At 39.1% G+C, this 12320-nt stretch overlaps 1 protein-coding gene across 1 annotated transcript; it reads right to left on the bottom strand.

The window, feature by feature from the left end:
- Positions 1-1648: 1648 nt before the first annotated feature.
- Positions 1649-12320, bottom strand: trip6 (thyroid hormone receptor interactor 6). The gene is made up of 11 exons (XM_030162003.1): positions 12149-12320; positions 11709-11755; positions 8498-8729; positions 8058-8161; positions 7851-7961; positions 7184-7768; positions 6429-6522; positions 6171-6340; positions 4860-5038; positions 4646-4766; positions 1649-4531 (listed from the first exon to the last, which is right to left on the bottom strand). The coding sequence occupies exons 3-11, from the start codon at positions 8712-8714 to the stop codon at positions 4400-4402; spliced, it is 1713 nt and encodes a 570-aa protein (XP_030017863.1). The 5' UTR covers positions 8715-8729; positions 11709-11755; positions 12149-12320; the 3' UTR covers positions 1649-4399.

The following is a 12320-nucleotide window of genomic DNA, read 5'->3' on the forward strand; positions in this document are numbered from 1 at the left end:
TTTTTTTACATCAAGTAATAATTTTTAGAAAATTAAAGATGCTAAAATTTAATATTTCCTTCATCATTATCAGTAACTTTTTAACAGGCATAGTGTGGCCACCTCAGTAGATTTATCTGGGTCCTTCAAAAAGGCGGGCTATTACCGCTACATAAATATGAATATGACTAGCTAGGCTTGGGCTTAATATGTAAATAATGAAGAATGTGGCTGTCACTGAACTGTAGTTTCCAGACAATTAATTATTAATTAATCTAGATCCAGTTTGTGTTCTTTGAGCTCACCTGTGGACACCAGGTAAACTCCACCCCCACGGAGACTCCACACCTGCGGGACACGGGGCTCCACACCCACGGTAAAAGCAAAGAATGAGCTAGCATCTTTTCTTTTTTTTTGTGCTAGCATCTTTTTTACCCTCTGTTCGTGTAATTTTGACGTCATCCTGGTGTCTTTTAGAGAACTTCATTCCATTTTATCTCAGCTAATATGTTAAATACTGTTAAATGTAAGGAAAAAAATGACAAAAATGTCTGAAATCTTTAAATGTGTATTCTTTATTCATGCCCACAAAAATACCATCTGTTCTCGAAAACTAAACAAGGACCTGAATAATCACTGAATGGCATAAACAGAAATGTAAGAAATTATGTCACAAGTCACATTCATCAAACAAATTTTTATTTTGTTTATTTTATTGTATTTTATTTTCTTCGTAGTCTTCTTCATCTTTATTATTTAAATATTTCTCTACATTCTTTATTCTGACACAGACCTGGTTTTGTATCTGATCTTAATTGTGTTTCCAAACTTCAGAACTCAATGTTTTTTATTGGGTCACTCAGTTTGTTATTTTGTTCCTATTTGTCTTTTTTATTTGCCAATATTACCTTTTTTGTCTTTTTTTTTTTAATTTCTTGATCATTTTATTAATTTCTTCATTTTTTTAAAATTCATTTTCATCTGTATTTTGTTAGTTTCATGTTATTTATTTATTTTTTCTTTATTTTGGGTTCATCTTGATTATTTTGTTCATATTATCAATGACTTCATTTTTTTTTTAAATTGTCTTGATTATAATTTTTGTTTCTTTTCATAATTACTTTGCCCATTTTTATATTCTCAATGGCTAATTTGCTACTTTTCACTCATATTAATCCCTTTAGTTGTTAATGTCATGAGTATTTTCTTTTTTTTTTTGTCATTGAGAAAATTTTGTTCATTTTTCTGTGTATTTTCTCAAGTTTTTGTTAATTTTCTTCATTATTTTGTAAATTTTTTTATTCACTTTATTTTCTTGATTCTTATGTTTATTGTTGTCTAACTGAAGTTCAGTCGTCATACTAATAAGTCTTATCTTTTACATTTAAATAGACGTCCAATGTTTGGGAGCTGCAGATCTAGACCCAAATCCAATGGTTCGTTTCCTCGACGTCAGCTGAGCTTCACCTCTGCCATATTGGCGTGAAAGCAGTAGGGACGTATTTGTTCTGCTGCAGGTAATTAAAGCGACTTTTAATATATGTATTGATGTCAAAAGTCCAACATTTGCTGTTGAAATGTAGTGTAGTGAAAGTTAAAAAAAAAATTTATAGGGGATGGAATACTCGGAATACTCATGTACGAGAACAAAGTGACAAACACACCAATGGACATATGGACATTTTAATAATTATATCACTACAACCTGTATTTAGAGAAAATACACCCTTATGTGCACAGTCTCGTTAAAAACCTGTTTGTTCGGTACAAAACAGTGTTGTCTTTCCTTCTTCATGCGCTGCAGAACCACATTCTTCGATTCACAGCAATTTCAATGTAACATATATTTAACAATGAGTAACTGAAAACTGATATGACACAGCGTGGGGTCAGGAGTAAAAAAAAAAAAAAGACATCTGAGCGTGAATTAAATGATTGAGTCGATGAAAAGCAGCTATCACAGTATTTACACCATGAGATAAATTAACAAATGGAGTAGATCGTGGTAAGGTTCACAATTTGACATCTTTGAGGTAAGGCTTTAACATTTCTAGCCCTTGAGAAGTTACACATATACAGGAATCAGGACGGAAAAAGACGGAGGTTAAACTCAAAACAAATACTGGAGTCGAGTGCAAGAATCGATAAAGATAAACTCTGCAGAGATGAGCTTCTTTTGCCCAAAATTTGCAAACTTAACATGTTTTACCTCTAATAAATCATTTCAATCAAGTAAAATCAGTACCCAGTATGGTGTTATAATTAAATTTCACATTATATCATCATTTTGCATGTGCAGGTGTCACTTTTCCCCTTTAAAAATGGCACATAAATCGTACAAAGTCTTCATATGAGGCGAGGCTCAAGCTTTACACATAAGGATGGTTTCAAGCTTTGGAAGTGGCCCAACACCCTGTTTTCCTTTAGACAGAAAGAAAGAAAAGCATTTGACTTCATTGCACCTTCTTCGACGTAACAGTCAAGTATTGACCAACGACAATCATTAAAACAAAAACAAGAAAAGTCAAACAGCAGATTGTTTTTCAGACATTCAAACATGTTATTTTGGACGACTAAAGAGAGAAGAACTGTTGAGAATTGTGCTACAGACGTGAAAAAGCATAACGTGATATTGAGATGGAGTTGAGAGATTTGTTCTAATATTAAAGAAAAGCTAAAGGAAAAAAAAAAAAAGTTGTTTGGATTAAGTCACTACACATTCGGTCTGTCTACATTTCTGGTTCTATGATGCTATTTCACTGCAAAACAGAAAAACTGCACTAAAGGGTACATGTGCCTCACATAGTTTCATCAGTCGAACTAAACCTGCCCATTATGTACACTAACAGTTGCATTATGTGCTTTAAAAGTTCGCATTTTGAGGCAGTTCAACACTTGGATGTTGGTGTTTTATAAACCTATAGCTCCTGTTGTATTACCATCAGATATCCTCAACCTTTGTTCATTATTATCACACCTCATAGTGCTTTACTACGGCATGGTACCAACTCGACCTAACTCCTTTTAATTTTATATTATTAGATATCGTACTTCCCAGTATAGATAAGACAACAAACAAAATTTTTCAACACAACGTAAATGTATGTAACATCTACACCTCCTCATTTTGCAGGTCATATAATATGCAATATAGTTCAATAAATGAATGTAACAGAAATATAATGTAGGTAAGGTAGTTTTGGGAGTGACTGGAAACCAACCTATGCTTATGCCTAGGTGCAAGGTTGTGTTTAGCATGTTTTTGTTGTTACTTCCAGTACATTTCTGTATAGTTATAGTATTTGGCGAGTGTTTATCATGTTCTGATCATAAATAACCACAAATAACCATCTTCAACTTTTACTAAGGACCAAAAACAAGCCTTTTGACAAGACCTGTTACGTAAATGATATCACAATCATCTGAACAAGGTGATTATTTTACAGTATCATGATTACTCTCTCCATTAACTTGTGTTAAAACACATTTTGTCATTGCTTCCACACTGACTCATTGCATACAATTCTGCTGCATTTGAACTGCACTGTTATTTTCATGTTGAATATTGCAGCATTGACTTTGCATATTTGAGTCTGAGTTTTTATCAAATATAAAGAATTTAGCTATTTCAAAATGCTATGTTGATAATGTGTAATATGCATGATTATAATAATGATTTGACATTTATTGTAGTAATTATTGCTATTCTAAAATAAGTATTTTTATTGTAACTTTTTTGTGTAGTCTTGGTTGGTTCAATTTCGTTTCATACAATGACAACACCGTAAGTGTGATTTTGTATGACCTGGCAGTAATCATGTTTTGGTATCGTCTAAACTCATTTGGAGCCTTGACTGAGCGGATACAAAAAAAAAATTAAAAAAAAATCTACATATCAGGTATTCTAAGTACAACTCTTGCCTGATTGGAAAACCAAATAAGGTTGGGTGGAGTGGTCTTGGTACCATGCAGTCCATTACTAACTGTTTTCGCTGGTGGTTTCACCAGTACCGATGTTGGTGAATGGACCCTGAGCTGCCTACAGATCACCCTACTGTCATACTAATACTGAAGTGAAAATGACAAACGGTGAAGCTGAATACCAAAAAAGGACAGATACAGTAGAAAATCTGACTGAAAGCAGACAGAATGAATTACCTCTCTTCTTGCTTTTAGTTGAACCAGTATCAAAGAAAATATCTCCTCTACAGATGAAGTTACTGTTGCAAACCAACAGAGGGAGCTACAGCGATGGTTACCATAGATTGTAGCTCACAACAGAATAAAGCATTGTTTCTTAGGAGCTGAAAGATATGGAAGGTGTTCACCGTTACATTATGAGTCAGATGTTTTCATCACTGAACCCTGTGCTGGTAAAGTGAGGACGATGGGAAGGGGAAGCTTTAGATTCAGAGCTTTGTTAGCAATCGGTGGAGATTTTGGCTGAAAGATCCTGGATTCGACGGGCGCTGCAGCTCTTGCACAAGATGTGGCCGTCCAGCGGGTAACAGCCCCGCCCCTCACCCTCGGACGACAGCAGGAGACCACATTCCTGGGCCACAAACACAGTCCAGTCAGATAAATGCAACACTGGAGCTACGTAGACAATGAATAGGTTTACATCCACAAACAATGAGCTTCTGTTACCATGAAGCTGTTGACTCACCTCACAGACGTAACAGTTGACATGGAAGCTGCGATCCAGAGCAACTATTCTTACTGTTTCCTCTTGTCCCAGTTCAGGCATGATGGGTTCGCCGCACACTGAGCAGCGAGGCGCGTACTTCCTGTCAGGGACAACAAACAACGGGACTGACCAGTTAGTGGATATGACTTGGTAAGGCTCGTTCCTATCGTTCCTTTCAGGATATGAGTCGTACCTGTGGAAGTCCTCTATGCAGTGTATCTGAGAGGTGGCATCCACGGTGAAGGGCACACCGTCCAAGCAACAGTTACACACCACACATGTGAAGCAGCGTGGATGGTAGGCCTTCCCCATGGCACGTAGGATTCGGTCCAGGATTGGCTTGGAACATTTTGAACAACGCTCTAGTGTACTCTGAAAAGGATATGTGAGCAGCACAAGAGGACAACATGACTTCAGCTGTCATAAATAGTATCCGTCACCAAAGAAAAGAAAGTAGGGGTGGTAGATTTGCAGAAACATGGGCTTCACACTGGACCACAACCTCAGAAAACAATCAACTTCAGACAGTTGTAGGTCCAACCATATCTTCCTCTACATGCAAACATCAAGAATAAACGCCTGAGGATAACTCAATCTGCAACAAGCAGCAAAATCAACTCATCATATGCAATTATATCAAATCATCCGATATCCTCAAGACACAATCATCTCCCAAATCACCTACTTTACAAGCACACAACACACAAACTACCTTTATGTGACAGGGCTTGCTAAGAAAAGAGATTCTGCTAATTTGAAAAAGTTAAATTCAAGGCTTTCTAACTAATATCAGTGTAACTTGTGTTCTGTTGTTCTGGAGCTGGACTCTGTTGAGGCTCTTGATATGAATACATTATATTACATAATGGCGCTGTTTACTGGAGGCTTTTACAGCTGTATTTCTAATGTCTTAATTCCTAGGATTCTAAATTGCACAAGCTGCGTCCGGCTTCAACTTCGTCATTTTCAACAGGCTTCAACCAAGCATTTTTCGAGACCTGTCAAACACCACTGAAGACAATTTAAGGCACTGTAGTCAGTAAAGCTGTAAGATATTCAGTCTTCTTCGAGTGTTAATCCTTGTGTTTGTGATTGCTACTTGGCTTCTTTAAGTGTGTAAAAGTGTTGGTTTGTTATGTATGTGTCTAATCTGGCTTTTTTTCTTTTCTTTTCTTTTTTTCCTGTCATCGCAACCAGTCAATGTAGAAGACTGTCCACTGCTAGAAGTTTTAAGGGATTATTCCTTCCCTCTATTGTCAGAATCTTTGTTTTGGGGATTTGTTGTTTTTTTTCCTTTGTATAATATTGTTAAGTCTTGACCGCCTTTTGTAAAATGCCTTCACATAACTCTGAATTGAAGCTATGTCAATAAGACTGATCTGAATTCAACTAAATGATCAATCAATGACAATAAACTAATTGATTCTTAGACTGATCTGAATTCAACTAAATGATCAATCAATGACAATAAACTAATTGATTCTTTCTCAATGGAAACACTTACAATGTAACAGCTCTCACAGTAACTCTTCTTGTCCAGGGCGTAGAACGGTTGCCCTCGGAGACGGGCGTGACAGGTGATGCATGTGAAACACTCCACATGGAAAACCTGCTCCATCGCAATGCACCCGCTGCCGTCACCAACCACATTGTCACCGCAACGAGCACAGCGTCCTAAAAAGTCAGCATAGAGAAAGCATTCAGGTACATTATTTACATTCGCAAACACTAGAACAGTCAGAATTCAGGGTGGCGTCTGTACCGAAGTAGTCCTCGGCAGGTGGGTGGTTCATGTCGTAGACCAGCTTCTTGGTGAGGCGATCCAACTCCTCCTCAGGTCTGGTTGTTACTGCCCCCTAGTGGAGGAAAGAATTCATGAAACACACAAGCCCCTTTTCCACCATAAGAGCTTTACCAGGAACTTTGAAAAACCTGTGTTTTTCCACCAAAATTGCTGGGGTAAAAAAAAAAAAACGTTCCCATGACCCCAAACTTTCTCTGAAAAAAGTTTGAAGTACGGAGGGTGGGACTTTTCAGATTCCCTGGAATTCTTGAGGGGTGGGGCTGTGTGTGTCCTTTTCTACAAGATTCACTTCATTTGTGTTTTGATCATTTCGAAAATGGAGCAAAAGAAGAGAAGCTATGAGAAATGGATAACAACAATCTCCTCTAACCAAATATACTGTTTTGAGTGACAGATGACCGCAACGCAATTGAACAAGCAAGACAAATCTGCTGTAATATGTGGCACAGTATGTTTATATTCAGTAAATTTGCTTAAAAGAGCCTGGACCACATTGAACACATTTGCCAAAAATGCTCTAAAGAAATGACTGGCAACGACCAAGTCTAATTTGAATAAGTTGCCAGGAACTTTGAAGTGGAAACACAATGCATGCATATTACCAGGAATTCTTTAACCCAGGTAAATAAGTTCCTGGTGATAAAAATTCCTGGGTATGTTGGTGGAAGTGGTCTACGAAGATTGACTCAACAGATGTAGGTTTGGGCTGTTACCTTGCTGGTCTGATAAGCCGGACTCTGTGTAGACCCTGATGCATTGCTGTCCAGCCCCCTCTTTGACATAGGGACCTGGTTTACTCTGCCTGCAGACCCTGAGCCGTATCCTGTCTCAATGTGGACCTCCTGAGCTTGCGAGCTGGGATGAGAGGAGTACCAGCCCTGTGGACCCGCCTGAGTCTGGGCTGGGGGGCGGGACACATGCTGGCGTGGAGGGGGCGGGGTGTAGGCCTGCTCAGCCTGCCTCCCCGTCTGAGAGTAGGTGACGGGCTGGGCTGTCTTGACCTGGACACTGAAGCGGGGCCCGGTGGGGGTGGAGGCGGTGGTGTAGGATGCAGGGACCGGCTGAGGGTACGGTTTAGGGGTGGAGGAGGACGATGGGGAGTAGTAGTCCTGCTGGTGCGAGGTGGGGTACTGAGGTGTCTGGTGCTCGCTGGGGTAGGGGGGCGCTGGGTGGTATTGGCTCTGTGGATGGGGGGGGTAGCCCATGGATGTCCGACCCTGAGGAGGGGCTCCGCTGTGGTGTGCAGGCTTATAGTGATCCCCTGAGAGGTACTTGTTGTAAGGCACATTGTCGTATAGCTGTGAAGAGCCAGAGAAGACAAAGTTACACATGAAAAAAATAGTCAAAGTCTGTAGAAATGCAGAATATTAACAGTCATACTTGTGAGCTGGAGTCATGATGGCTGTCAAGATCAGCTAACATACTGGTGAGGGAGTCAATTTCAGCGTCGATTTTGGAGTGATGGCTTGTTGATTTTTCAGGACCACGGTGCTGAAAACACAACACAATTAATTCGTACGCTGCCTCTTGTCCAGTCCAAACAACGGGAAGTGAATCTTTTCAATTATCAACAAATTATTGACCCACCATCAGCTCATAACTGTCCATGTGGGGGCTCCAGTTGCGGTCTTCTTTGGGACCATGGGGAGGGGTGTAATAATGATCGCTAGACGAATGGTGAATGGGACCACCTGCATTAGAAGCATTTGTCAAAGGCCAGTTACACAAAGTTAATCAAAGTCGTGTTAGATATATGTGTGCTGACAGAAGTTTGTGTTGAAGTCTGTAGTCCCTTTTCCACCAACATTCCCAGGAACTTTTATACCAGGAAATTTTCTGACCTGAAAGCTCTACACAGAAATCACTGTAACTAAAACAGTCGCTAGCTTAGAAACTGAGTTATTTACTGTCAATACATGGACAAAACAGACTCCAACACACCTTTAACAAAACTACAAAAGCACATGTGAATCTTCTATTGTGCAAAATGCAAGTGACTCCATGAAATGACTATGTGATTGTCTTACCTGTAGGTCCAGTAGCCAAGTACCGGTTGGCCATCCCCCCTGCTCCTCCTCCTCCACCGTTCTGGTCATATGGACCGACATACTTTGGCCGGAAATCAGAAGTGCCCTTCTTGTTGGGGGCCCGGTAAATTGCTGATGCTGCAGAGTGGGACATCTGGGGGATGGCTCGCTCTGGACTGTCCAGAGTCCTTGGTGGAAGCCAAGTGGGACCGGACATAGCAGGCCTCCGAATCTAAAACCACACAAGGTGAGTCACAAAAAGGGTCTTTACTTGCAGTAACAAAAAGATAATACTGAACTACAAATGCACTACAGCACAAGTATGATGACATCCTCAGTAAAAGTCAGGTAGTATTAACTCTGAAACAGTTCATTGATTGTGCAGGATTATGTTTTCAGCTTTTAATTTGGATTGTATTGACCAGAACTGTAAATGTTTTGTGTATTTATGTCCCAGGTAACCATTGGAAACTAAGGGATGCTTCAGACTTTGTTTTCTATGGCAACGGGGGACACACAGATGGAACAATAGGCCTCTAGTTGTGGAGCAGGAAGAAAACCGCCATTCTGACTCGGGGATTTCCAGCAGGGTCACGCAGCGTCCTGAAGTCAGTGAGTTCGAGACACAAACAGTCCAAGCACACATGCATCACACAGATACACAAACAGGTGCAAATGCGATGCTATGCCACAATAGTCATTGTCTTTGGGTGTTTACATGTTAGGAGCACTAATGATGTAGAGACAAAACAAGGCAGGAAATGTTATGTAATGATATGTGTCTGTACACGTGAACACCTGGGTCATAACAATATATTATCTATTCTCTGTGGGATATATACCAACACTAGAACACACAGCTGAGCTGACAAACTGCTGACTTGCATTTGAAGGGTTTTATCAGGCTACAATACTGGCCCTCTTTAAGGGCGTTATACAAACCCTAATTTGAGAAGAGTTGAGAAATTTTCAAAAATGACATAAAAACTAAAATTGATTGGCTTATTCGTTTATTCTAACAAAACTATTATGAGACAATATTTTCTCTGACCATCTTGATCAAAGGTTGTAAATGTAAACAACTTATAGATTTTGATGCCTGGAACACACTCAGTAAAATTTGGGGCACCAACCTTTAACATTTCTTATACTTTAACTTTATTCCACTGATCTAACTCCACCCACTGAATGATTCTAAAAATGGTTAAAAAGTGGCAAAGAGGCTCAGATGGAGGTGATCAGAGCCTGAATGCCCAGGTGGATGTGAGACAGGAGTAGTTCAAGTACAACATGGCAGCAGAGAATCACAAAACACATTGAACTGTAAGAGGCCATAAGAGAGGCCCACAGAAAAAGTGTGCACTGTATTCAGAATGTGTCTTGCCTGTGTCCAATGAGGTGCTGACTGGGTCTTTATAATATATTGGCCCCATGGGATAAATAAAACTGAATTGATTTGAATACAGTCTGATGCCCTAAAGCCTCTGAATGTACCAGACTCACTGACAAAAAGACCAACTCTGCAGCTTTTAGATTCTACAGCATGTGTTGTAGAGTTACTGTGGCATTTGAATGTTATTTTGGACTTAAACTTAAAAAAATAATTCATACTAGCTCCATGAGGTGAAAATCACTGCTTTTTTGTGACTCTGGGGGTTCAGAATATAGCACTTGTTGGACAATGAGCAAGGTGTGTTAGACTGATTGAACACCTCTGATTGGAAGCTATAACATTCCTTTTTTTTTTTTTAATAAATAAAAATGTCATGACCAACGCTTGTACTCAATATCATAACTTCCAAAAATGAAGTGCTGAGTTGAGCCATTTCCACCTATAAAATTGCAGATTTTTAAATATTTTGTAATTTTTTATGTTTATTATCACCAGTTTTGATGTTTCATCACAATTAAGCCTCATGATTCCATTTACAGCTCAAAATCTTGGACCTAGAAGAGAAAGCTGCACAAATAAGGAGTACATTATCAAATTCTAGTGATTATTTCCTTAAGAATACAACAAAACACACATGAAAACTCAGGCTGAAAGAAAAATGGCTATGACCACTATACCTATCATTTAGTGTTTGTTTTCTGACCTACTGTGCTCAAAATGTGAACATGACTTTGTGCTGCTGTAACCTTGGACCAGACAGATTGCGTACAAATCATCAGAATAGAAAAATTAACAGACCACTCAGACTGATTGTATGTGGGCCGGCGTGTCAGTCACAAATCCCTGTTGTAAGAGGATTATAACCATGATGTAAACAGAGATGAATATAAGTATTTTATCATCCAATACTCTTTTATCATTTTTGTTAATGTGGTTTTTTAGGTATCATTCTAGTATGCACTAGTATGTAGTATCTGTATATACCTCTGGGACATCATACTGAAAGACCACCATCATTAGTGTGACCTGTTTTAATCCCCCTGTCTGATTCCGGATGAATAAAGACTCAAATCCGAGGATGATAGACCAGGAAATTAATCTAAATGCTGTTATCACTCTTTTTTAAGCCAATTGTCGAGTTGTAAGAAAAGCACATGATTATTTGCTTTTTTGTGACTTTCATCTTAAGATTTTTAACTATTACATCTTATGTTTATGCCTTATGCTGTGGTATTTTGTGCTTTTGGTGTTATGTTTCTTGCTTTATTAGTAATATTAGTGTTCTTCATATTATAAGGAACATTTTTCTTACTTTTTTATACTTCTCAGCAAAGCACTTAGTAAAGCTAAGGTGCTGCATTATTAAAATTAACAATATTATCATAATTTCTTCTGTCCGAAGTGCTGACAGTGACATGTGTCAAAACAACGGGTTTTACCTAGAGTGAATATCCGGTCGGATGACATTCAAAATAAGAGCTCACAATATAATTTATTTCTCAAAATTAAAAAAAGTTACGATAGAAAAACGCTCTACCAAGTAGTATATAGAAAACTTTACGTTTTAAATTACATAAATGCGAACTTCGTCAATATTTTCGGATCATGTGTGAGACTTTTGAAAGGCGAGGCTTTTATTTTGAAGGTAACAGTTCGGCTATCCAAAAACGTGTTTGACACATTAGCAAAACTGGGCGATATACTGTTAAATTACTAATTACAAAATGAAAAATATGAGTTATTTGAGTGAATACAAGGTATAAAACATCCATGAATAGTATCGCTGATGAATACTGATAACATGTTGGTATTTCCTACCTTTTGCAGTAGATTTACAGTGACTCTGTTCTTCCTTTGGGTTTCATCTGCAAATAAAGAACAACGTAAAACTGGTTACACGGACATATTCTGAGTTATCACGACTTTAGCGACATTTTTTAGTATTTATAACTGTGGTTGTCTCTCTTTCGGCCACATTCACGTCTCGTACGGATGAATAAAGGCTGAAACTATCCTCTCGTTGTCCAAATGTGCCCTCTGTGTGTAAAACCGTTCCGTTCCGTGCTATAATATCCTATGATGACGGTTGAATCTCTGTGATTAACTTTAATGATCGCCTTGTTTACTTGTTTGTTGGGCTGCTGTGAACTCGAGTAAAGCTCGTGTTTTGCCTGTGGGCTAACTTCAACACAAACACATACACACAAAACCACCGCACACGGACCAACAACCGACACCACGGACCGACAGACACCTACCGCCCGAAGCCGCCGCTCGGTCTGGACCCTCGGCCTCCAGCGGACGAACCGGAGGTCAGTGAAAGTTAACCCGGGACCACTTTCCTTTAGCTTAGCGTCGTTTACTCACTTTGTAGCAAGGCCTTCAGCAGCTCCGCACCGCATTCCCTACGCGTGACGTAGCTGCCGCTTC

Source organism: Sphaeramia orbicularis, chromosome 18 (genome assembly GCF_902148855.1).
Source record: "Sphaeramia orbicularis chromosome 18, fSphaOr1.1, whole genome shotgun sequence".
Lineage (NCBI taxonomy): Eukaryota > Metazoa > Chordata > Actinopteri > Kurtiformes > Apogonidae > Sphaeramia > Sphaeramia orbicularis.